Source organism: Rhamphochromis longiceps, linkage group LG9, assembly GCF_057381845.1.
Source record: "Rhamphochromis longiceps isolate RC_006_pf linkage group LG9, R_longiceps_female_GT1.1, whole genome shotgun sequence".
Taxonomy (NCBI): domain Eukaryota; kingdom Metazoa; phylum Chordata; class Actinopteri; order Cichliformes; family Cichlidae; genus Rhamphochromis; species Rhamphochromis longiceps.
The window spans coordinates 27,593,683-27,621,533 of record NC_140565.1 but is presented as its reverse complement, the minus strand read 5'-3'; the positions used below and the strand labels follow the sequence as shown (position 1 = coordinate 27,621,533).

Below are 27,851 nucleotides of genomic sequence, written 5' to 3'. Positions count from 1 at the left end.
GAGGAAAAACTGTTATTTTTATTTCACAATTTCTAGAAATTGACTTTTGCAACTATATGGCAGACATATAATAAAAAATAAAACGTACACATAAAGAAAAGGTGAGTGAAAAAGAAAGCAATTTTCGCACTGCAATGCCAGATCAATCTGAAGGATAGACGCCATTTAAATAGGGTCAAATTGATAGGAGTCCATTCATTTAATTAAATAATTCATGTTTTCATGAACAGTAGGTAGTAAAGTTTTTCAACAGTGATAAGGAATTCAAGATTATTATATTGCCATGCATTCACCAGAAAACAAAAGAAAGCTCCTTAAACGTTTTTGTGTCCACAGGTTAGCTTAGTCAATACCTCAGGAAAATATGGCATTTTTGGAATCAACGTAATGAAAAACACAAACACACATGTTTCATCAGTACAGTCTTTGTAAACAGTCACATAGGACAGTGCTTTACAGCAAGTGCATTTGTTAACTTGTTTGTGTGCTTTTGGATTTATGGCAGCAACAAGGTGGATTAAAGTTGTTTTCCCTGGTGGTCCAATTTTAAAGGCAGAGTGATGTTATACTCAACAGTCTCCACAAGGTGGGCAGTGCTTCTGAGTAATGCAGTCTGTTCACAGTTTAATGGTCCACAACACTCAAACGCATCCTGAGACAACATCTCTCAGTCCACCGGGGCAGCTGACCGCTGTGGCTACCGTGCCGTGACCATCCACAGGCCCAGCGCCACGTTGGCCGCCAGCAGGGCACTGCCTGCCAGGAGCAGGAAGAAACCAATCAGCTCACGCTTCTGACGGTCTATTACCACACTGGCCAGCGTGGCCTCCAGCAGGGCGTTCAGCATCCACTGACCATCAAGAGCAAAGCACGGCACAGAGTTGACTACTGCTAATGCGCCAGAGAGGGACACCACGTATCTGAGAGGAAGGGCAGCTCAGGAAAACAAACACAGTAACAGGCAATTATTTAAGTGTCAGTTTAAGCAGCGAGCAATGGAAGCAGAGAAAGTTTACTTCTGTCTGCTGGACAGCTAGCAAACAGTAGCAGTCCATTCTTTACAGTTAGCTCAAAAACTCCAATTTGGTTAATTGTCTGAAAGAAATATTCTCTCCTGTTGAGACAGCTCCCAGTTTGGGCTCAGGACACAGACACACTCTCTACCTTAAACTTTCCATTTTGGTAAATTCCCTTCAGTAGGCCCTGAACAGTCCCATAGTTATGCTACTATAAGCTCTGGCTGTTGATGATAAACAGATGATGAACAAAAAAGTTGCCCTTTGCCACGACGCTCTACTTTACACTTCCCAAAGGCATACCATTAGTACTTTCCCCTTTGTGGTTTCTCATTATTCCTCTTTACTTTCCCTTAATTCCTCAACCAGTTGCAGTGGCCTCCATGAGGTTGATTCTGCCAGAACTCTTCCTGTGAAACAGGAGTTCTTGACCATCACCAACTGCTTGTTCACAGGTTGTGATTGTTGGACATTTCTATCTATATTGTAAGGCTGGGTACTCCAACTCCAGTCCTCGAGAGCTACTGTCCTGTAGCTTTTAGATTCATGCTTGTTCCAGGACATCTGAATCAAATGAATGGCTTGTTACCAGGCCTTTGTCAAACTTGAAGCTGAAGAAGCAATTAAACCATTTGATAGGGCTGTGTCGGAGCAGGGATGCATCTAAAAGCTGCAGGACAGCAGCTCTCGAGGACTGGAGTTGGAGAGGGGAATTAAACTATTAATTAAAGATTAATGAGATACGTTTTTACATTGCATCTTCTTAACATCTGTCATTTAATTCAGCCAAAGCATATCACATCAGTGAGAACCAGTAGAAACAGCATTATCTAGAATATACTCTCAATTAGTTGTTACTTTGGAGTGTCTGTCCATAAAAAAAATAAAGGGATCCACCATGACGTTACTCAGTGGTTTGTGCAGTCTGGTGTTTGAACTCTCAAACTAATCATTATGGCCGTTGCCATGTTGGCTTTTTGAAACAGTACATCACAAAGTCAATCTGACTGTGAATCTGAAGGGCACTGCACACTCTTGTCGAACACAAGAAAGAAAAAGGAAATAAAATATACTGTATTCTTTATCTTCCTTTTTGACATTAATGGGAACATAACTCGAAAAACGAACAAGATGCTGGATTTGACATGACCTAAAACTAGCAAGTCAGTCAGAAATAAACCCATAAACCCAACAGGGATGTGTTTAAGGACAGCACAGATCAAGTGTGGAAAAGGCTCCCCCTCCCCAAATACATGTTAGTACAATTGAACGTCTGACCAAAGGAATCACCCTCTGGCTTTTTATCATTATGAATGAATGTTTAAGGCATGTCTGCATTGACTTCACCTTTTAGAAACCAAAGACGCATTCATCCTTTATATACAGAATTTTTTCCATAATTGAATTAGCACTGCATGTACACGTGTAAGCAACGGATATAAAACTATAAAACATATAATTAGATTTTAGGGAAAAAAATCCTACTGAGGAAGAACTGGAAGCTGAAAATGACTAGATGAGCAGGTAGCTGCTCACCAGTAGTAATCAGAAAAGGCGGCACGCTACAATCACCTGGTCAAATATGAGCAGTGCTGGTTTTCAAAAGATCACCATTAAAAACATATCAACGTTGAATCATCCAAAATGCCCCAAGACCAAAGAGCATGCTTTTAACTTTCAAAGCATTACATAACAAGAAGAAACAACTCACCCTACCCTTACAAATAAAAAGGTGAATTCACATTAACGAGATACAGTTTTAGCCTTCACCGTCATCTTAACATAAACTTAATGACCTTAATGAGACCATGTTCTTTTCAGCCCAAATAAAAATCGTTTTCAATCAATCCAAGTACCAATCAGCAGTGCCAAGAGATAACTACTTTGTTAAGTAGTTACAAAGAAAAACAGACCTACAAAAATGTAAAAACGGCTTAAAAAGGGTTGAACTGCAATCAGAAATGTGCACAGCAATGCAATTAAGGGCTGCATTCAGGCAATCTTAAAGTGCATCTGGCCTCTTGACTGTGCTGATTAGATGTTAAAAAGGGGTCTTTTATTCAGAAAAAGACATTTGGAATCAAGTAAGATGAAACTTTTATGCTATATAATCCTAAAAGAGGAAACTGAGAACATGCAACACATGATAAAATGTTGCACTGCATGTTATAATTTAAAGTGACAGAAGAGTAGGGTTCATTCTTCTTACACCCATCCTTGATTATGACTGCAGTCCCTTTAACCTGAAAGGATACTTGCAGAAGGTTTCTAGGAATACAGGAAGGTCCAGGTGGAGGAATCCAAAGCGAGGGACAAAGTTAGTCAGACTCACTGTGGAAATAAGAAAACACAGGATATATAGGTCCTCAGTTTGATCCACTGAACACTTTATGAATCTTAAATATGAGCTGAGAAAACATCCAGGCTCTTCGTGATTACTCCCTCTGCCTTGCCCAGAGTCAGTTCAACATCTACAGAACACTGTAAACACCAATTACTTGCTTATTACAGTAAATGCAGTTGCTTATTACAAGTTTGAAACTGAAAACACAAGATTTAAACAAATGATATGTTCAACAAATGGTTGCTTCAGCTAATTATGTCCTACATTCACAAATGGAGGTGACATAAGTGTACGTACCTGCATACTGCAGGTGTGGCGGATATCCCACGAACAGCATGTGCGTGTTGGGAGGGTGTGTGACACGGATGAAGCGAGTCTGGTTCTCCAGAGAAGGCGTGACGCAAATGCTGGCAGTGTGGGAATGTGCAGCACAGTCGTCATCTGTATGACACACTCGCGTTCCCGTCACCATCTTACGTACTGGCATGCAGGCGTACTGAAGCCACAGGATTACACAAAAAACACAGGAAGTAAAAAACCGATTTTCAGTTACAGTTTTGTTCAGTTACATGCAGCTTTTCTCCATGTTAGCTAGCTTCTGTTTCCACCATTAACACCCATTCATTTTGGTACGGTGTCTTTTTCCATACAAAGCACGACTGCACAAACACTTTCAGCTTGTATTTCAAAATGTATATCTAATTATTCTTTTCTGTAAATAAGGTTACAAGGTTATGAAAGCGCCCCCATTTGAGACTGGGAGGAGACACTGGCATTGCAGCTTGAATGCGATAATAGAGAGCAGCGCAAAATAGGAGATGATTATTTTTGGTGACTACAACTCAACTCATGACATCCCCTAACACAGACATTTCAGAAATACACCTAGCAGGCACTTTGATAGGTAGAGCAGTTCAGCTACTGGTTAATGCAAATATCTAATTAGCCAATCATATGGCAGAATGGGTAAGAAAGGTGATTTAAGTGTCATGGTTATGGGGTCAGGTGGGCTGGTATGAGTATTTCAAAAACTGCTGATCTACTTGGATTTTCCCACACAACCATCTGTATGACTTTCTGATCTGAAGAAGAGAAAACATCCACTCAGCTGCAGTTCTCTGGGTAAAAATTACATTTTGAGGTCAGAGAAGAATGGCCAGTGTGTTTTGATCTATAGAAAAGGCAACAGTAACTCAAATAAATACTTAATAGAACCAAGGTATGCAGAAGAGCATACCTTGAAGCACATGGGCAGAAGACCACACGGAGTCCTATTCTTGTCTGCTAGAATTTGCACAGGCTGACCAAAATTGGAGAACAGAAGATTGGAAAAGATAGCTCGGCTTGTTCCGCTTAGATGTCTGCTACGTGTATTTTGTTTGTTTTTTTGTAAGCGGAATTTAATTTTTTAGCAAATACAAACAGAAAGTATTCAATCATAATTTTCTTATTGTGAGCAAACAGCCAGACTCAGAGGCTATCCTTCACACTGCAGGCCTTGAAGCCAAATTTGTTTGAATACTGAAAAACCTTTATTAATTTTATTAAGTCCCTTTACAGCAAGCAACATCTTACCCTTTAGGCAACATTGCAAGTGTCAGGCAAGATTATGTAACAATAAAACAGTACTGATAATTGACAGCTGTCATTGGGGGACACTTCTAACTCACCAGAATTTATGAAATAAATGTATCAGAATTCAAACTTTAATTGTTGGTGTTCATTTCCTCCAGATGGGGGTTTGGAAAATGCCCCACAGCCACAAGAACATCAACAAAACCTTAATTTATACAACAGTAACAACATAAGTAGAGATGACAGGGAAGGGGCTTTCCTACACAGAGATTTTTGCGACCTCCACCCAAAGAGGTTTTAGCCACAAGTGGTTGGGGTTTCATTTAACTCTGTCATTGGGCGAGAGGCGGGATACACCCTGGACAGGTCGCCAGTCTGTCACAGGGCTAACACACAGGGACAGACAACCATTCATGCTCACATTCTCTCGCACTTGCACACCTAGTGGCAATTTGGATTATCCAATTAACCTATCCCCACAAACTGCATGTCTTTGGACAGTGGGAGGAAGCCAGAGTACCCGGAGAGAACCCACACAAACACGGGGAGAACATGCAAACTCCAAACAGAAAGACCCCGGCCTGATGGTGGAATTGAACTCAGGACCTTGTTGCTGTGCGGCAACAGTGCTAACCACCGTGCCGCCACTGTGTTACTGTACACATTCAGGATAATTTACTGTAGAGGTAAGCAGACAAGACAAGAATAAGCCTTAACCGCTGCTGTGTTGCCAACATTTGGTGGCACATCAGCCCAGACAGAGCTGTGGGTGGTGACAGGCAAGAAAAAAAAACAGAAAAATTTCAATCTCATTGTCCCAATAGGGGTCATAAAACCAGCTCTCTCATGTAAAGCAGCCCTCGAATGCAGATGCTCAAGCTCTGTCACTCTGGGGCAAAACCAATCAGATTTGGGACACTTCAGCATGTAAGGTTGACACAGAGTAATCTTCAATCGCAAGAACAAAACGTAACAGAAGTGGCATAAAAACCCACAGAAGAACTGTGGCTACTCAAGAAAATAAGGCGATAAGAAGAACTGGTGATTTAGACAAAGTGTGCTCACACCAAATGCTAATAGAAATCCTAACTTTACTCGAACAGTGTCAAACTTTTTTCACAGCACCGCAGCTGAAAACTCATGGAAAGTCACACATGGAAATAAAAGGGAAGTGAACAAAGGAAGTAATATAAATATCCGCGACTGTCTAAAAGGTTTTGAGACCTGTTTGTATGACTAACCAGCCACAAAAAGCCCCCACATCTGTCAGTGAGTGTGTGTCACCTCTCTCTCTCTGCTGCTCCTGCCCTGTGATTTAATGTAAGAGAAGCAGAGGTCGGTCAGGCTGTTGTTGCTGCAGCAGTCCATCGTTCCATCCAGACGCTTGAAAGCTACAGGGGGGAGAGAAACAAATGGAAAATATAGCACAACTCTGAAAAGAATCTTAAAAATAGATGTTCTGTTAGTAGGTGGACTCGAAATGGATGATTAGATAAAAATAACACAATATCACACCATTTATTCGATGACTAAAAAGTCTTCTGGACTCCTTAAAAGGTCATTGGCTTAACTCTGCATAGTAAAAAGCACATTAATCTGGTGTGCTTCAGGCGAAAAACCCCAAAGACTCTGTTCTGCATATCTAATATGACAATAATTACTAATGCCAGAGTAAGAAGAGTATCATAAGCAAAATCCCCAGTGATAACTTGTTTCAGCTTATTTTCGATAACCATCCAAGACACAGACTTTGAAAGACAAAGGACAAATAAAATGACATAAATGTCTGATCTCTAAGCTGTTATGTCAATAAAAAAATTTAGGACTATAATAGAAAATTAACATTAAGGGCATCTGCTCCTAAATCACTTGAGTAAATTCTAGACCACAGAGAAGCAGCAGGAGCTAGGATTGGCCAGCTGTTACACAATTACCTCCCACATGAGTTGACACTTGGCCAATCGGAGCTCCTGTTGCTGCTCTGTAACTGTGACCCCGTTTAATATTTAAGTGGCCCACTGTAGTGATGACAAAACAAGGTCAATTAATGTTTAAATCAAGTGATTAATAAAGTAGTTTAATAGCTGCCTTTTGAAAGACGTTAATTTATGATGCTATTACGATTTAATACAGTCAAGTCTCCAGGTAGAGGTACTCAGCTGGCTCTTTATTGGAGGCGTACATACAAAACTATGAAATAATACGGCTTTCTTATGTCTTGATAGAGCAAGTCCGGTGGCCTTGCTGAACAAATTCCTCACCCACCTCGTCCATGAGCCCAGCTGGGCTGCAGGCTGGCGACAGGGACGCAGTATCCCGTCTGTGGTGTGTGAGCGAGGTGAGACAGGCAGCTGGTCCAGTCCTCCACTCCCCTGACGGGACAGTCTTCCAGGCCTGTCACTATGTCCCCAACTGACAGACCCCTGGGACCGTCAGCTGCAGAGCTCTGGACCAAATACACACGCAGACATAAATCTTGATTTAAATGGGCAAAAGGTCACACAAGTGAAATCTGATGGCTTCAGTCCTGCAAGCTTGCAATAGTTGGGAAACTCTGACAAATACAATAAGCTCTTGAGCAACAGTCACCAACTGTGGCTACACTGCTGCAGCATAAATACATTAATGAAATAATAAATGATTAAGTCATAAAATTTAAAAAAGTATTTACCGTGGATTTAAGTGGGGAGGATGAGCTCATAAGTCACATAGCCTAAGGAAAGAAATCTAGTGGTAATATAGCTGATACTATTGTGCTGTTTGTCAGATGGCAACGGGGCTGGTTATTATCTCCTTTGGAGTCTGGTCAAACACCTCGCTTCATCAGTATCAGCGACACACAGGAACTAGTGACGTTCTGGGTGGTTTTAGTCACCCACTGCAGGGTATTCCTGTTCTGACCGTACAAAGCGTACATTCCAGACTGCAGAGCTTCCAGTTAGTCTTCTACTCCCCCTCTGTGGATGTTTACAAGAACTTAACACATGAATTTAGCCTGGTTTTGCTTTTTCTGACCCTTCTTTCCTGGTTGGAGATTAGTGATAGTCAGTATTCTGGTCATTGTTCAAGTATTTTAAATGCTGCTACACTGATGAGCAGATAAAGCACCCTACATGGATTTTTAAAGTGGATTAAATGAGCTAATAAAGGGACACTAGCAGTGGTAAAGAACATATAAAGAGCATAGACTCCAACTACAGACTTGGCTATAACTATATTTTACTTAACTATTTACTACAGGGGATTATGTATTGTTGCCCGAACCACCTCAGCTGGCTCCTTTTGGTGTGGAGGAGCAGCGGCTCTACTCTGAGCCCCTCCTGGATGGCCGAACTTCTCACCCTATCTCTAAGGGAGAGGCCAGCCACCCTTTGGACGAAGCTCATTTCCGCCGCTTGTATCCGCAATCTCGTTCTTTCGGTCACTACCCACAGCTTGTGGCCATAGGTGAGGGTAGGGATCGACCAGTAAATTGAGAGCTTCGCTTTTACACTCTGCTCCCTCTTCCCCACGACGGACCGGTGCAGCGTCCGCATCACTGCAGCCGCTGCACAAATCCGTCTGTCGATCTCTGGCTCCCTTCTCCCATCACTCGCGAACAAGACCCCGAGGTACTTGAACTCCTCCACGTGGGGCAGGAACTCCTCCCCGACCCGGAGTGGGCATTCCACCCTTTTCCAGCTGAGAACCATGGCCTCAGATTTGGAGGTGCTGATCCTCATTCCCGCTGCTTCACACTCTGCTGCGAACCGTTCCAGTGCGAGCTGGAGGCCCTCACCCGATGAAGCCAACAGAACCACATCATCCGCGAAAAGCAGAGATGAGATTCTGAGGCCACCGAAGAGAAAGCCCTCCGCCACTTGGCTGCACCTAGAAATCCTGTCCATAAAAATTATGAACAGAACCGGAGACAAAGGGCAGCCCTGGCGGAGCCCATCACCCACCGAAACGAGTCTGACTTATTGCCAGCAATGCGAACCAAGCTCTTGCAACGGTTGTATAGGGATCGAATGGCCCGTAGCAATGGGCCAGACACCCCATACTCCCACAGCACCTCCAGGACACCCCGAGGGACACGGTCGAATGCCTTCTCCAAGTCCACAAAACACATGTAGACTGGTTGGGCAAACTCCCATGCACCCTCAAGTATCCTTGAGAGGACAAAGAGCTGGTCCAGTGTTACGCGACCAGGACAAAAAACGCATTGTTCCTCCTGTATCCGAGGTTCGACCAGCGGACGAACTCTCCTTTCCAGCACCTTGGCATAGGCTTTCCCAGGGAGGCTGAGGAGTGTGAACCCCCTGTAGTTGGAACACACCCTCCAGCCCCCCCTTCTTAAAGATGGGGACCACCACCCCGGTCTGCCAGTCCAGGGGTACTGCCCCTGATTTCCATTTCCAGGTGACATTCCATGTCCCAATTGCCAGTCTTGGCAGCCGGGGATCAGTCCGCCAGGGCCTCCGCTCCTGGCCACCGCCCGGCACACAATGCACCCGACCCCTATGGCGCCTCCTGCGGGTGGTGGGCCCGCGGGAGGATGGGCCCATGTCCCCTTTTCGGGCTGTGCCCAGCCGGGCCCCATGGACTAAGGCCCGGCCACCAGACGCTCGCCCTTGGGCACACTCCCCGGGCCTGGCTCCAGAGCAAGACCCCGGTAACCCTATCCCGGGCAGGGTAAACTTTTCCCTCGATGTTTTCTTCATAAGGGTCTTCTGAATCGCTCTTTGTCTGGTCCCTCACCCAGGACCAATTTGCCATGGGAGACCCTACCAGGGGGCAAAAGCCCCCAGACAACATAGCCCCTGGAATCCCTGGGACACACAAACCCCTCCACCACGATAAGGTAGCAATTCACGGAGAATTTTTTAAACATATATAAAGGCTCAATTACCCAAAAATAACATTATTGATGATAATATTATTAGTAGTAATATTATTAAGCTGTTCACCTGATGTACCTCACCTCCACAGGTAAACAGAGGTGTGTTTTGTAGCCTTTCTCATCTTAAATCAACAATCCTCATCATCATCGATTGTAATCTGGCTGATGATGTAATAGCATTATGCAGCATTAAAGCAGTGGTTTATTTCAGTGTTTATTTGATTAATTTATGACAATGACATTCCCACCTCAGACAGAAAATGAAACATTCAGCGGGTTTGTTGCTCACAGGCTTCACATCAGTTCAGTTTGGGACAGAGGCAGGGCAGCTTTCTGCTAAGCTCAGCTAAAATTAATTCATGTAGAGGAACGACAAGTAACTTTATGGAAAATGGATTTTCTATCACGTCGACCTACCCCTTTACCTGATATGTGAAACTGAGGCACTGACCTGCACAACCTCTGTGACCAGCGCTCCAGCTCCGGTGGCGTACATGGGAAACAGGAGGAGAGGCAACAGGAAGAGAAAGGCCAACGCTGCCAAACACAGAACAAAGTTGTGCCACACACCTGGAAAGAGAAGACAAAAAATATTTTTTTGTTTTTCCTCATTTTTATCTTCATTTCAGTTGTGTAGTTTTGCTTTTAAAACTTTGGGTTTAAAAAGCAAATCTTATCTTATCTTATCTTAATCCCGTTAAAAACAATATTGTCAACAACAAGTCGATCTATAGATGGAGATGTTCATTTCAGTTCTGTGCTGCTGTGGTTTTTCTTCACCCAACAAGCCATCAGCTAGCAACACAGCTAACATAGCACAGAGGAAGCTAACAGTAGGATATTGGCATTTTGGAGGCATTTTACACCAATAGCTGCTGTTTCCACTTACATAAAAAACTTCTGCAAACATACAAACTGTGATCAAAGTAAGCAGACATGGCTGAAAAGATGAGACAACTATGCTCACTATCATTTACTTTCACTCTTGTCATGTTTGAGTCTTTACACGTGAAGCTAGTAGGGGTTGGTGTAACACCTGTCAGTAAGCTTTTATTACACTTATGTTAACATAAAATGTTGTTGTCACCGCAATTAAATATGATTCCACTGCAGCTGTCTCCTGTCAGCTGCACACCTGCTGCAGTTTGCGGCCTCATGACTCTCACTTTGATCCAAAATAAGATCAGTGAAAATAAATTAGTTGAACAAGACAAATACATTATTTTCCCCCCATTGTATTTCTCCTGGACCTGTCTTCATTTATTATTTCACTGTTTAAGTCGAACTTGATGTTTTTTTTCCATATATCTATCTCTCTCTCTATATATATACACACACACCCAGTAGGGCTGTTCGATATAACGATATATATCGGATGACGATATAAAAACGTCTATCGTTTCATTTTACACTATCCTTTGTTTCGTGGTGTCGCAAAATAAACTCTTTAGGGCATTATTGTTTCATCGTTTTGATGGTCACTGTAGTGGCTATATGAATTTCTTAAAGTTCTCTCTTTCTCTTATATTTTATATAACCACACTACGGACAAGCGCCTGTTTTTATGCGTTGTGGTTAGCAACAACGACGGTAACACCATCGCGTGTCCGCTTGTTTATCTTCCACATAAACCTTTCACAATAAAGCTCAAGATCCTGTTGAGACTTTTCAAAATAAACATGAAACTATACATTTTTAGACATAAGTTGTAACGGCCGCCGTTTGCTTTGTGAGTATTTATTACACGGCGTGCTGCGGGGAAAAGCCTGTTCTAACGTTTGAGTCTAAGGTTTCTTTTTTTGCACCTGTCGGCTCTTTTTTACTTCTCATCCATAAATAATCTGCTCTTTCACGTTATTCTACATCTGTTAAAACACTCGACTCCAGGTACATGACGCGCAGCTGAGATTCACAGAATTTTCAGGAAATGTTACATTTTTGTGATTTATATCGTTATCGGGACGATAGAATTCTTATATCGGGATATGAGATTTTGGTCATATCGCACAGCCCTAATACCCAGTCTTTTTCTCACAGTGAGGCATACAGATTATTAATTTAACAGCGTTATTGATAGGAACTCTGTATTGGCAGACACTTGAAGCCAAAGTCTCCATTTCGAATTGGAAGCGGTGGAAGACAGGTTCTCACATTTTCCAGCCAGCTGCTGCAGTAATTACTCCTTCTAAATCAAATCAAGTGGAAATATGACTGTTAAATTGCCTCGGTGTCTGAACTTTAAATGGCTATAACTACAAGCTCTTGTATTCGTTTTAATTTCTTACCGTGTTATCTTAAAGTATGTAAGTACATAGAAAGGGAAGTTTCTGTTTGTCCAATGGTTCAAAGAAAACTGTAGTGCACCTGCTATTTTCTATGAACAAAAATTTTAAATATTGAGGTCAGTGTATGCTCAGTTTCAGACTTTTTTTGGGTGGGGGGGGGGGGGGGGGATCTCTTAATTATGTCACTGAGACAGATATCCCATATATGGTCATCACAGCTGTTGCTGAGTGTGCAGATGCCCCACCCACATGCCGTTTGCTGCTACAGCTACACATGTTTCTTTTCCAACTATTTATTTATAAGTGACTTATGTATGTATGTATGTATATATATGTATATATTGTACTATTCTTAGTTAGCGTATTGTCTGTCTTGTCTTAATGTTGGTTTAAAATGGAGCACTGTAACAAAAAATAATTTCCCCCAGGGATCAATAAAGTATTCTGATTCTGATTAAACCCTTCTGTCAATGGCAAAGTACATTGAAACTGGAGGTTTTGGTTTCACAGCTCATTTCAGACATCTAATCAACTGATAGTATAAAAATAGCGATTATTTGGTCTACTAATGCTGAAATGCCACTCTATCAGGACACAAGATTATAAATACACAAATGGAAATGTGAATAACAGACCACAGTTTTAAAAAACACATAAAATATTGCAAACGTGATGCAATTTCATTTTCCTTACAAAATCACTCTGCACTAAAAAGACTGGCTAACGAGTGTCTCTCTTTGACCTACAAAGGAAGAACTCCAAATATAAGAAGAAATACTAGTATCTTGCTCATGTAGTCTGCACATCACTTTGTGGACAACAATAGTCTTTTCATCCTTCGCATCCTTCAAAAAGCTTAGACTAAAACATCCTTCGTAATGTGAGGATTGTATGGTAAAGTTTTACTGCTGCTGTAATAACCACCTGCGTGTTTGCCACATATTCTGAATGTAGGATCTCATGCCACAACAGTAACCACGGCTCCCTAAAAATAGCAGTCTATACCATCTTAATTATGCAAGAGAACTAAGCCAGTCTCCCAAAAACCACAGGAGGAAACGTTGCATGGCCTGATGAGGTCAAAGCACTCAACGGTATCACTCAAACATAGTGATGGTGACATAGACAGAGGTAGACTCTGTGGTCAGAGGGAAGTTAAAAACATGGTATTTTGAGGAAAAACCTTTTTGACAAAAAAGGAAAAAAAAAAAAGATTTTTAATGTACAGCTGGAAAAAATGCACTACATCTTAAAAAAAGTCAATGTCTGCCCTAGAGGCAAAAAAGAAAAAAGGAAAATCTTCATGCAGTGTATTTCAAATATTGATATATGCAGTAAACAAACTATTAAAGTTTCAGCACCTATCTCTACAGGAATAAATAATAAACATGTTATGTCTGACAACCCCCCTTGCATGCAGGGCAATCTCGGCTGTGGACAGCGAGAGAAAAAAACAATAAACACAGCACGCTATTACGTCACCACCCTCCTAATGGGAAAAGCATCTCTCTCACTTTGTCACGTGAACTGACTGAACATCTCAGTTTTGCATCTGGAGTCCCAACCAAGTTATTTTCTTCTCAGCAAAGCCTGAGGGAATTTTTTTCACTTGATAGGTAAAGACAAAGACTGTTTCACAACAGTTCTTCACTGCCCTCTAAAGGCTGCAAACAGCAAAGGGAAATCCAGCAGTATGAAATTTTGCCAGCTGTACCATAATCTGTATGGAGCTCAGCCTCGACCAGACCAGCGTGACATTTCCAAGGCTGGAAAAATTATTCATAGCATCGCCACACTCTGAATTAAGGTGTGGCTCTGTTTACCTGAGTGGTCTTGTTCTGTTCTACTCTTGCACTTTTACTCCATGTCTTCAATCTATAAAATGTGGAAATGATTAAGTGCAAAAATAAATTAAAAAAATTAATCCAATTTTCATCTTTGACTGAATCATTAAAATTCTCTAATAAAGCGACAAAATATCACAAAGCAGGAAGAATGTCAGAACCTTTTTTTTCCTACATTATATTTTTACCGCAATAACAGGCTTCATTCCCCCATTCTTATAGCTACAACCTTTCTTCATTATATTGAGAAATGCTTTCATTAAGATAGGGTGATTGGGATTTTCCATTAAACTGCCCGACAGAATAATTGCTTCAGAATTGACCAAATACAAGTCAGAAGCAATACAAAGACAATAGAATAAATAATCCTATAACACAACATAAAACATCACATGTAGTACAGTATGCATGGCCCAGCTCTACATAATGAGTGCATCAACTGTATTCAACTGATAATACCTTCATAATTTTACTAATGTAAGTATTTAAATCTGCTAACTTTTAATACACATTAGCCAGACCTTTGTATTGATAAGGCTATTACACATGTATAGTACTGTGCAGGTTTCACCTTGTTGTCCAAGTTTTTTGGGGGGGTTAGACACTGGCTGCTATTTCCACTCATTTTCAATCCAGTCCTTGTACTGGACCATTTCCAGGAGAATCTTATTTAATAGTTTGTATTTTAAATTTCATAAGCCATTTAACACTGACCTGTGAATAATTCATGCACAAAAAGGCATCTAATTCAAGTGATGAACCCATTCCATTTACACATATTAGACAATTTAGCAAAGAACCCATTTTAAATTGTATCACCTTCAGCCTAGGTGACTCCTAAAGAACTACTAGCTGAAAACTTAGCATCTCTCAGCATTGTGTGAATCATGGTTGATTCCCATACTGTCCAATTCAATTTGAATTCAATTTGATTTATACAGCACCAAATTACAACAACAGTCGCCTCAAGGTGCTTTATATTGTAAGGTAGAACCTACAATAATACATACAAAGAAAAACCCAACAATCATATGACCCCCTAATAGCAAGCACTTTGGCGACAGTGGGAAGGAAAAACTCCCAAAGCCTCATCAGAAATGGTTTCAGTGGAAAGGTGGCTGTGACGAAGGTATTCTTAAGTTAACAAAGAAAAGGTGAGGTCTGCCAAAGTATACAAGAACTGCACTGAAAATCGGCAGCAACAGGTTTAATTAAGTGATGAATCTAAATTCAGAAATTGTTGGTTCAAACTTCAAACTTGTTATCAACATGTGCATGGGGACATAATAGTGAGTATCTGAAGCCATCACTAAAACACGGTGGAGACTCGGTCATAGTTTGGGGCTGCATTTCAGCCAGTGATGTCAGAGATCTTGTCAAAATTGATGAACACAGAAAGAAACCAGCAGATTTTGATCCACCATGCATCTGAAAAATCATCTGCCTGGCAGTGCATTATGATGGAGGGAATGCGGTACCTTAGGCCTGAGTAACATAGACCTAGACACCAGTCAACAACGAGGTGGATGAGTGGCTGCTGGAGGTTGGCTTGCTGTCATTGGGTGACACTGGTCACAAACAGGTATACGGTTGCTTGCAGATTGCTGTGGCTTGCACAGAAGATGCTGACTCCTCTGCAAACACTTTACTACAAAGAAGTATTAAAACTAAAGTGCGATACAAACTGCAAACTAAGAACATTTGCCTTCAAATTGAAAGTTTCGCCTCTCTACTGAAAATAACACGTTTAAATAAACTTTTACTTTTAAGGCGAATGGTTGAGAGTAGTTGGCAAGTGTTTGCAGACTAGTCAGCATCTTTCATACAAACTAAAGTTAACCAAAGCAATCTGCTAGCAACCGTATACCTGTTTGTGACCAATTTCACTTAACAGCAGCAGGCAACCTCCAGCAACCACTCATCAAACAGACCTGTGGATACTCCAAGTCTCACTGATTGGCCTCTTGGTGCATGACTGTGGCTTAAAAAAAAAAAATCTATTTCACAGAGATTGCCAGCAACCACTTGCAACTAATTGGGAATACTCACTTTTCCCTAGTAACCAGTGGTTACCAAGCAGTCAACAACCAGACTCTAGGCCTGTATGACCAGGGCCTTAACAAGTCCACATAATCCTTTCATACTTTCTGTAAGGGGGCATGGGTATACATTATCAAAGTGCAAAAGATGCTGCTCTCATAACTTCTGCTTTACAAGAATATTAAGAGCAACACTTACAAGTTGTATGCAGAAAAACTTCTAATGTTAATCTATTATGTTTTGTTTTTTGTTTTTCATTGTGTTAATTTGGAAATCAAGTTCAAGTCTCTGCTTGACGTTTAATTTATGTTTCATATAACAATTCTACTGCAATTCTTACAGCATGGGGATTTTCCAAACTAACTACTTGACTATTTTCTAATGAAACTGCAATACTTTTCTTCCAAACCAGACCACACACAGAAAATACTCAGGCTTTAAGCAGCTCCCTCTGATGATCTGCGATGGCAGACATCAGTCACATTCATGTGCGAATGACTGCCAGCTTACCATTCAATTCATTAAGCTCTAATTTTCTTAATTGCAGAGTGAAATGATTTGATGCGATGCAGCTGTCTGCTGCTTAGCAATAAACTCCTCAGAGTGACCTTTGCTGGCAAAACAACATGCTTGTAATAATTGTGATTAATAGCTGGAAACACAATCAGGCTGCCGTAAGGAGCTATCAGCACATCTCAGGATAAAAAGTCTTACCGGCACAGAAGATGCGGAGCTGCTGAGCCGGTGATATGAGGTTGAGGTGTGTGGTGAAGAGGTCCACAAATGCACCAGGATAAACTACGAACACAAACATCCCAAATCCATTCACTCGCACTTGCTCCCTGCGTGAGAACAGAAATAAAAAAAAACAAAGAAACATTAGATTTTAAAGGGAAACAGACTCTATGAGGGGTGTCAAACATACAGCCTGAGGGCCGGAGCAGAAGGAAGATAAAGGAGGTCATCATTTTTGGATTTTTATCATGACCTAGAAGACAAGGAGCCATGCCAAAGCTTTCTTTCAGCTATGATGGAAATATTTCTTTGCAGACTACCAGAAAGTGAAAGAAGCGACAGTGGAATCCCACTCATTTTATTTATTTCAGCCTTGCCATCATGGATCGGATTGATTGGATTGATTCAATACAAATGAAAATATTCCAACAGTACTTGTATTTCTTTATACATACAGCGTATTATCAAGTGGTTTTACTGGTCTAGCCCTGTCTGACACCCTACAAAGGAACTTGCCCTGAGGCCAGTCTCTACAATTGTATACACAAAACCGGTGAGCTCAGAAGGCAGAGCAGGTCACCTACTAATCAGTTTTGTAGTTTGATCTAGTCTGCATGTCAAAGTATCCATGGGCAATATATTGAACCACAGGTTGCTCTCTGATGTGTTGATTGGAGTGTCATGTGTGTGAAGGCATAGAAAAAAAGTCCTTGTATAAATGGGTGCGAATAAGTGAACAAGGCAAGCTGTATAAAGCACTTTGAGTGCTCAAGTGAAGTAGAAAAGCACTATATAAGACCCAGTCCTTTTACCATTTACCACAAAAGCCCACAACATACAAAAGAACAGCAAATGCACAGAAAACAGTGCACTTCAAGAAAGCACTTACACTGTACTTACAATAACAGCGCAAAATATTGCACTATTCATTCAATTTTCACCTAGAATCAAATGTTCAAGCCAATTTTTGGTCCTTGAATTTAACAGAGGGTAAACTCTCCTGCTAAGAGAGAATGTTTGTTAACAGCTGGTACTCCAACAACTGAAGTGGTGGAAGCTCCTGGGCAACGCTGGGCAGCTTCCAGGTTTTGGGCACAGTGAGGGAAAATCTTCAAAATCCAAGGTATGACAGATACATAAGAAATGGCAGACTTGATTTACGCTCTCAACGGTAGATAGACTGGTGACAAGCATATGACAGACTGGACCACTTCCTGATGGGAGTCATGTGGTAAGAATGCTTTTTCTTTTTTGAAGGCTTGTAATTAGGTGTTTTAGGGGGTACATGACATACCATGGATGTGCACATGAGATAGGGCACACCTACTAGAAAAAGGCAAAGAGCAGAGCTCATGTGAGATCTAACTGGGCTTCGCTGCCCTTGAACTCAAATGACACACCAGACTCCACTAAACGTATAAGAAGTCTTGAGACCATTTAGACAAACACACTATTGTGTCTGTGAATATTTAGAGGCAAACATAGATGTAGCTTCTGGGAAGTTTGGAGGTACCTTAAACCTTCAAATAGAAAGCAAGGGGAAACATCTGGCTCCAAGCAGAAGCCGGCTTGTATAAGAAGCTATGGGAAAATCTATTCTGGCGCTCACTGGATATTTGACCTCAGTAAACATTTTGCTAGTAATTTCATAATCTAATTTTTTTTTTAGATTATGTGGTTATTAACTGATATGTAATTAAAGCGGGGTGTACTTAGGGCAGAGCCAATGTGCAGTAAGGGAACGTTATTCGCCTCAGGTGTGCAGCAGCACTTGGGGTTACTAAATACGACTGCAATATACAGGGTTCATCAAAAAGAACCATCCAATTTCAAAAGGCTATATTTGTTAAAGTAACAGACATAGAACCTTGAAATACATTTTAAAATACATGGCTGAATATAATGTTTTATATACAAAACTTGCAATTTTCACAACTGCTCAGCATGTCCCTTTCTAGACAAACAGCATATGTCCAGCAACCACATGAAACTCATGGATCCCCTCTTTGTAACAACGCATCTTTCGATTGTTACAGGCGAACAGCTGCAGAATTACAGCACTTTGAAATCAAACAACTCTTTTTGATACACCCAGTATATATTGGACTGAAAGTTAAGAATTCATTGTTAATTTAGTGCAACAGAATTTACAATAAACATCCTTTAAAAAAAAATCAAAACAATCTTTGGCTTGCCCTTTGGTGTGGTGGAAACTAGTACAAAAACTACTAGTTTTTGGCTTCCTTGAACCCCTGTTTGATTGAATCAAGATACTGACTTGACTGTTTATGGATGTACATATTTTTCAAATGTTAATTCTTTTCCTATATTTGTCATAAATACATACCACTGTACTTGGAACCTAGCCCCCTACTGCCTTCACGTTTATCTGTACACAAGTTGTATCCTGTATTAAAATAAGTGCAACCCTTTTGAGAAAAAAAATCCTCCAGCAGAGGTTAATCACAGTCTTACATGAAAGAAGTCTTTGAGGCTCCTCACTTAAAAATCACTTGTCTGAAATCAGTGGCTTTGTGAAAAATAGGATGATGCAGCAGATCAGAGGGGTCATCTGGACCATGTGCTATGCACACTAATTCATTAGTTTGGATTTGCACAATCCACCTAATCATTAACTGTAATCAGAACCAATGCACCATGAAATAAAAATCAGGAATGAATTAAAGGGATTTTTTGGGGCTCATCAAAATCACACAAAGTGAGCAAGTAATACAACGCAATGAAACAAAATCACCAGCAACTTGTGGTTTTGAATTTGACATCCAAACATGCGATTAATACAAAAAACACATTTAATTTCCACTGTACCTGGACAGCCTAAGCCACTCTAATTTTATCAAACCGGTGTTTTAAGGTCAAATTTAAATACTAAAGTAGCAGAAACACATTCTACTTAAAGCAGAATAGAAGGCAAAGGGCTCTATATTTGGCTCATGTCTGCAGGCACATTGTCCCATCTTTAACAATCCTTTATCTCTGATTCAGATAAATCCTTTATCTTAATCCCGAAAGGTTATCAAGGGACAAGATTATAAATCAGGCTCCTCTCCTGTGGAACCAGCTCCCAGTTTGGCTTCAAGAGACAGACGTCCTCTCTACTTTTAAGACCAGGCTTCAAACGTTTTGAGCAGAAGTCTGACATACATTTACAACGTCCTCCTTGCAAACACACTTGTAGTATTGGAGTCTTTGTATTCTTTCACCTTTCTGGAGTTTAATATATTATCCACCAACAAAACAAATGCTCTTCATCATGATGGATTCATGCTGGATGCTATGTTGACACTACAATGTGGTGCGGTGTGGTTATTACCTCAGTGCTGCCACAGCGTGGCCCAGCTCATGTATTACTCCACTGAGCAGCAGGGCGATGAAGAAGTAGGCCAGCTGACTTGTGGGTAGATTAACGCCGGGGACCTAAAGACACACCAGAGACAAAAAAAAAAAAAGAAACTGACTAAGATACGAACATAAAACATAATTCACAGAGTTAAAAATCAGCATTTATGGTTAGTTTTATCCTAAAAATGAAGAGCCAATTTAACCACAGTGTAACATCTTCCCAAATAAAAAATTCTAATTTGTATCACCACTAGGGCTGCCACGATTTGTCGACTAGTCACAATTACGTCGACTATCAAAATCGTCGACGACTGATTTAATAGTCGACGTGTCGTTTGAAGCTTTGTAAGATCGCAAAAGACGCAGGAATAATAGCAGGATTTAAGAGTGTAATAACGGACTGAAACAAAAGATGGCAGCACAGCATGTACAAGGATGCCAGCTGCCGTTAAACCCCGAAGAAGAAGAAGCAGCTGTGTCCCAGAATTCATAGCGCGGCCCAGCTTAGTTTCCAACAATGGCGGTAGCTAGTTAGTTTTAATATTACTCTTATTATTCTTTTTGGGTCACAAAATAAACGTTTAACATATTTTCAGGCGAGAATGTAGCTGTGTAAACCTCAAATATCGGCTCAGTTTATCAGGACACCACATATTTTCAAAAGCGCTCCGACGTTTTCGGAGACGTCTGTTACCCACTAGCTCGATAGCTAGGTCACTAGCGCCGTGAGAACACCGGACTCCCGGCAAATTGTTTTCAAACCCACCGCCGTCTTTCGCGACTCAGGTTAAATATATATGAGTCACTTAGATAAATTAAAAATGTTGTTGTTTGGCTTTTTTTTTTTTTTTTGTATTTTATTTGTTCCTGAGTAAATCGGTTTGGCTGAGATTAAAGTTATAGTTTTTACACAGCTGAATAAACGTCAAGCAGACAGCTGATTATCAGAAGTGTGAGATGCTGGAGAATATACTCCGGTGTCCTGTTATATTTTAGATAGCAAGGAGTTTATTAAACTTTACCGAAACAATCTGCAAATTTCATTAAAATTGAATAAACTATCATCTTGTCTTTATTTTTAGTTAGCACCTTAAAAGCTTAAAGCTGTAAGCTAATGATAGTTATATAAGAGCAGATGCTGCTGGTGCAATAAGCTGTAGTTTCTTGGATATAAATGGCCCACTAATAGCTTCCCATGAATCACCTACAGAGCTCCACTGGGGATAGGGCTCACATTTATGCACGGTTATTTGACACCATAATGAATAAAAAGTGAACAGGGAAACACTTCTGAAAAGCAGGGGTCTTTTTTTTTTCATGGCACAGACATTTGAATTTCACACGCTTATGATCAACTCTGAAGGATGTTTTTATCCAGTTACACACAGAAAAGAGACACAAAAGCTTACAGATTTAAATCTGATGAATACTTGCCATTTTCATTCAGCTGATGTAACTTATGTATAGAAATCACATTAAAGTCAACCTACCACCACCTGCAGGGTCTGTGGATCTCCAATCCGTGGGTTGTCTGTGGTCATCTGAGCGATGGTCTGCTGCAGAGTCCTTATCAGCAGCACCACTGAGCCCAACATGGCAGCGATGCCAAACACCAGACCACTGTTGAACCTGGGAAACACAGATGGGATGCAAATTCAACAAGTGCAATTTTGCTGTACTTTTTTCACATTTATAAATGTGAAAAAACTAAAGATTATTAAAGCTACACAACGGGAAAAACACCTGGAATTGAGAAACTCAGAAATGCCACACCAAGTCAGTTCCACACTAAGAGTATTATTTTTAAAAACAGTCACTACTACAAGTCATCTACTATAAATCCAAAAGTTTGGGGGTGTTAGCATAAAAAATATGAATCAATAAAACAAACATGTAAAAACTGGCCTGTCCTTCAGGTTCCTTCCTAAACTGTGTCATGGGAAAACAACTTCTTTGACCAGACGCAGATAGCATTAGGACCTTTACCTTTGAGAGTAGAGTTTAAATCCTACAATCCAGACCAAATCCTGACCGGACCTCATCGCCTACAAACAGTCCAGAATGCTGCTGTGAGGCTTCTCATCACGTCCTCTAAATGGTCCTGGCTTTACATTGGCTTCGAATTAAAGCTTAGGATTCAAATCAAAATTCTTTCAAATCTCTGACAGTCAGATGCCCCTCTATATTAGTCAGCCTTTAAATCCATATGTAACTAGCAAGACATTACAGTTTATTGTTCAGTGCCGCTAGCTGTCCCACAGTCCAGGTTAAGGAAGAAAGGAGCTTTTGAGGTCTGTGGACATTTCTGATACCTTTAAGGGAAGCTTAAGACCAGCTTTTATCCCCATTTTATTTTTTTTCCATCATTGTCTTCATCTTACTGTGAAGAGCCATGTGATGTTATGTTATTGAGAAGTGCTTTGTAAATGTTACTTGCTTACTGAAAAGTCAAAAATCGACTTACTTTCAGCATGTATGATGCATGTCTATCTGTCCATTTAGTCTTTAGAAAGAGAGAGGACATCTGCAGGAGGAAAGATGTCTGCTAACATCTCAAGCTATTTATTTTTTACATTTGCTGCCGACTTTAGCTTTTAAGGCTCGGTTGTCATACGGCTGGTTATAGGAAGTCAGTGCAGACTCAGTTTGCAATTAAAATGTAATCCTCTAAAATGTCTTTTTCTTCCAGGAAACAAATTATGTCCCGTGAAAGTAAGTCAACAGCTTCTCTGAATCCATTTACTGCAGAAAAGACGTTTTTAGAAATGTTATTAAATTGCCAAATGCTTTTATGATGAAAAAGGAAGGTTGAGGAAAGCTTTTAGCCAAACCATCAAGTATCAAAGTCAAAAGTAACACAGCGCCTCATTTACAAGAAAAAAAAAAGTATAATTTTATTGTAACTGAAGTGGAAGGAAGCAGGAATCTGAAGGTGTGGACAAGGTTTATAGAGGGAAATTAGTCTCAAAATGTTTTACAAACGTGCGTGTTATGATCCATAAGCATAAACTAACTTGCAAATGTACTTATTTATTGTGCGTACTGTATCTGTAACTTGTAAATGTATGTTTTGTAGTCGAGGAGTGATGGGCTGTTTGTTTGTTCAGGAAAAAAAAACAAAAACAAAACGTTGTTTTATTTGAAAAACACATGAGGAAGCTCAGATGTCCCGGTTTTCCACTAGCACCTGAATCAAATCATTTGTACACATTTGTAAATGTTAGTTTAGGCTTGTGTGTCACAACATACACATTTTCTACCATTTTTGACACTAACTGCACTCGATTAAAGTTCAGAAAGACTACAGGAACAGCTGAGTGGATTATATATACAGAAACCGTACCACATGTAAAGAGCCCGGGGGTTGATGCGGGCGCAGTATGCAAATAGTCGGTTGAACATGGTGGTTTGCCATCTCACGTGAAAAGGAGACAACATCAGGCCACGACTGGCGAGCCATGACTCATAGCTGATCCGATGCGTCACCGATGACTGCAGGACAGAAACAAAGTCAGCGCACGAGCACATCCACATTTAGAAAGCACGTCTAACTGGAGTTATTCTGTAAGAGCTTATAGTGTTCACATATTTCCAATGTCCGGACCTCAATAAGCTGTAATCAGAAAAGGTTCTGCATATTGAAACCCCCAATCAGAAGGAGAATTTTACACTATTCATCTCTAACTTTATATAAGCTACAAGGGGTTACAATGTTAAAAATTGCCCACCGATGCATGTAATGATAAAAGCAGCCAAATGCTTAATCATTGTAAGAAAAGGAAAAGTCGAGGGAGGAGGACCGACTGAAATAGTTTACACACAAAACAGCTCAGAAATGAGGCCGCAGACTGCCTCTAACTTGGTAGGAAATAAGGTTTTTATGTTTTATAAATAAAACGAAGGCTTCTCAAATCTGAAACTGGGATTTAAACTCCACTGAACATTAAAATTGATTTTGCAGTGATATTTAAAGGCTTTCAAAGTCTTCATTAACTCATCTGTACACTGTTCAAAATGCAGCTGAAATTGAGCAGATGTTGATATTACAAGCCTCATTCACTGGCTCCTCTGTATCTTTAGATCTGACAAGATGTTACATGTTTTTACATGGGGATATACTTTTGGCTAGCAAAAGTGTCTGATTCAACTGCAACTTGCTAAGGGTCATTTAACCAAACCCCGTGTCGAGTCAAGAAAATCCTAAATAAATTCAATTTTGCTCACCCAGTTATAGTTTTTTGAAGTCGAAATATATGACTAATAGCTGGGATAGGATCCAGCAGGCCTGCAACACTAATTAGGATAGCCAGTTAATGAAAACTAATAAGTGGACGGATGCCCTGATGGATGTCTCAGTTTTAAAAAAAAATAGGTTAATAACAAATTTTCTCTCTTTTTTCTCACTAATCCTTGAATGTGCTTCCACACTAATAATGCTACAGTGGGGCAAAAAAGTATTTAGTCAGCCACCGATTGTGCAAGTTCCCCCACCTAAAATGATGACAGAGGTCAGTAATTTGCACCAGAGGTACACGTCAACTGTGAGAGACAGAATGTGGAAAAAAAAAAAAAAAATCCATGAATCCACATGGTAGGATTTGTAAAGAATTTATTCGTAAATCAGGGTGGAAAATAAGTATTTGGTCAATAACAAAAATACAACTCAATACTTTGTAACATAACCTTTGTTGGCAATAACAGAGGTCAAACGTTTACTATAGGTCTTTACCAGGTTTGCACACACAGTAGCTGGTATTTTGGCCCATTCCTCCATGCAGATCTTCTCGAGAGCAGTGATGTTTTGGGGCTGTCGCCGAGCAACACGGACTTTCAACTCCCGCCACAGATTTTCTATGGGGTTGAGGTCTGGAGACTGGCTAGGCCACTCCAGGACTTTCAAATGCTTCTTACGGAGCCACTCCTTTGTTGCCCGGGCGGTGTGTTTTGGATCATTGTCATGTTGGAAGACCCAGCCCCGTTTCATCTTCAAAGTTCTCACTGATGGAAGGAGGTTTTGGCTCAAAATCTCACGATACATGGCCCCATTCATTCTGTCCTTAACACGGATCAGTCGTCCTGTCCCCTTGGCAGAAAAACAGCCCCATAGCATGATGTTTCCACCCCCATGCTTCACAGTAGGTATGGTGTTCTTGGGATGCAACTCAGTATTCTTCTTCCTCCAAACACGACGAGTTGAGTTTATACCAAAAAGTTCTACTTTGGTTTCATCTGACCACATGACATTCTCCCAATCCTCTGCTGTATCATCCATGTGCTCTCTGGCAAACTTCAGACGGGCCTGGACATGCACTGGCTTCAGCAGCGGAACACGTCTGGCACTGCGGGATTTGATTCCCTGCCGTTGTAGTGTGTTACTGATGGTGACCTTTGTTACTTTGGTCCCAGCTCTCTGCAGATCATTCACCAGGTCCCCCCGTGTGGTTCTGGGATCTTTGCTCACCGTTCTCATGATCATTTTGACCCCACGGGATGAGATCTTGCGTGGAGCCCCAGATCGAGGGAGATTATCAGTGGTCTTGTATGTCTTCCATTTTCTGATGATTGCTCCCACAGTTGATTTTTTCACACCAAGCTGCTTGCCTATTGTAGATTCACTCTTCCCAGTCTGGTGCAGGTCTACAATACTTTTCCTGGTGTCCTTCGAAAGCTCTTTGGTCTTGGCCATGGCGGAGTTTGGAGTCTGACTGTTTGAGGCTGTGGACAGGTGTCTTTTATACAGATGATGAGTTCAAACAGGTGCCATTCATACAGGTAACGAGTGGGGGACAGAAAAGCTTCTTACAGAAGACGTTACAGGTCTGTGAGAGCCAGAGATTTTCCTTGTTTGAGGTGACCAAATACTTATTTTCCACCCTAATTTACGAATAAATTCTTTACAAATCCTACCATGTGAATTCATGGATTTTTTTTTCACATTCTGTCTCTCACAGTTGCAGTGTACCTCTGGTGCAAATTACTGACCTCTGTCATCATTTTAAGTGGGGGAACTTGCACAATCGGTGGCTGACTAAATACTTTTTTGCCCCACTGTATAATTATCCCCTGCTGTTTTTATTGTGAATGGCACTTTCCTCTTTGTTTGTACCTGATTTTAATATATTTTTGCGCTGCACCTTTGGACTCTCTTCTTCCTTGTTTACTTGTGTTTTGCTTTGTAATTCCACGAAATTTTAAGGGTTAGAGAGCAGATCTCTAGGTTGCCAGGTTTTCCAGGATACATGGAAATCCTGAGTTATACTCTACACTACTGCAGGTACTCGCTTATAGTTTACTCTGATAGCATTTAAAGATAGACAGGGTCTTATATTTCCCACATTTTCTGCTCACTTTAAGCATTAAACGCATCTCATGGACAGACATTGTGAAGTAATGGCCGTAATGTGTTTAATAGCGGGGTTTCCAGCGGTTCCAGGGCTGCTCTGGCCTGTTTACACGAGTGCCCACAGCTCAAACCTTCTAATGGTTAAATCCATTCACGTGCGTAAGCTGACAGACTGCTGAGCAGGAAGGAAAACAAAAAGGCAAATATTCACCCTGAGCAGCGTGTCCGCCAGATAGACAGCACACCAGCCTGCCATCACAAACACCAGCAGGGACACGGGGATCATGGTGCAGCCGTTACAGGACTCCACACCGCGCCGCCTTCATCACTCTCTCTGCCCGCCGTTTGTCACGCAGCTGGCCGCCGTCATTAGCGTCCAACGCTGCCATAAAATGCCGTCACTTACGGTGAACTGCAAACAGACAGAAAGGTTTGATTTCACGAATGCCGTGAATCGGAAGGAGTGTCAGCACTGCGCGACAAAACTCCGGCTTCTTCTTCTTCTTCTTCGACACTTTCTTTTGTCCCTGCCAATATTGCGCCATCAGGTGTTCAACTGCAGCATCTCACTTTTCATTTTGGGTAGTTTTTACAAATTTCTAATTTAAAAAATTAAAACAAAAATAATTACATTTGCAGTAAAAAATAAAAAGTATTTTTAAAAATTCACAAATTCTAAATACTAGTAAAGAAGTAAAAAATATAATTATAGAAATTACATATAAAAAGAAATAAATTAAATGGCAGAAATTGATAGAGAGAATTTTTTTAATGTAAATAAAAAAAAAACAAAAAAACAATTCACAGTGGATTGTCCCAGTGCTTACTATATATAGGGCACAGAGCTGTAACCCTAAAAATGGAGAATTGCATAATCAGTTGGCTCAGCTGCAGACACAAAAATGAAAGTTTGTTTTTGGATATTAGATTTCATCCTGCCAAAAGGTCAATGGGGGTAAAAGGAAACCAATAAATGTGGATTGCCAGAGTCAGGCGCAACAAGAAAATAAGCTCCCAGTCTGACTCATTAAGCCATAAATGTGGCCAAGGGAACATAAAACTGCTTGTGGATAAAGGCCAACATGTTGCTGTACATCAGTTCCTACAGAGCCTTCAGCCTTTCAGAATAACTGTGTTATTTGAGCTTAATGAGGACACAGCTGCAGATGAAAACTGTCTATTTGGGTGCAATAAACCCCCCTCTAAAAGGTTAAACCCCAATTTCAGTTTACCTCCTCCTTTATGAGGTTTTACTCTTAAAGTAAGTAATATCAAACTTTGCCACAGCCACATTTATCTCCTTTTAGGCCCTGCGGCAACAGTTTGTGGTTGTGCGCTTAGTGATACCGATTATACACACCATGGTGTATTTATTTTATCCACAGACAGGCAGATTATATTGTTTGTAAAGCTCCTTTTTTCAT

The 27,851-nt window shown here is 40.8% G+C and overlaps 1 protein-coding gene across 1 annotated transcript; it reads right to left on the bottom strand.

The window, feature by feature from the left end:
• mbtps2 (membrane-bound transcription factor peptidase, site 2) lies at positions 1 to 26,939 on the bottom strand. The gene is made up of 11 exons (XM_085419135.1): positions 26,639 to 26,939; positions 23,428 to 23,576; positions 21,575 to 21,713; positions 20,056 to 20,159; positions 16,701 to 16,828; positions 10,269 to 10,387; positions 7,201 to 7,381; positions 6,220 to 6,326; positions 3,658 to 3,856; positions 3,272 to 3,347; positions 1 to 920 (listed from the first exon to the last, which is right to left on the bottom strand). Exons 1-11 carry the CDS (start codon positions 26,711 to 26,713, stop codon positions 698 to 700), a joined length of 1,500 nt encoding a protein of 499 aa, XP_085275261.1. The 5' UTR covers positions 26,714 to 26,939; the 3' UTR covers positions 1 to 697.
• Positions 26,940 to 27,851: the final 912 nt, after the last annotated feature.

Coding starts and splice junctions, on each gene's coding strand:
- mbtps2 (XM_085419135.1), bottom strand. CDS start 26,713: ATGATCCCCGTGTCCCTGCTGGTGTTTGTGATGGCAGGCTGGTGTGCT. Junction 7,382..10,268: donor TGGTCACAGAGGTTGTGCAG/GTCAGTGCCTCA, acceptor TATTTGGTCCAG/AGCTCTGCAGCTGACGGTCC. Junction 6,327..7,200: donor CAGCTGGGCTCATGGACGAG/GTGGGTGAGGAA, acceptor TCCCCCCTGTAG/CTTTCAAGCGTCTGGATGGA.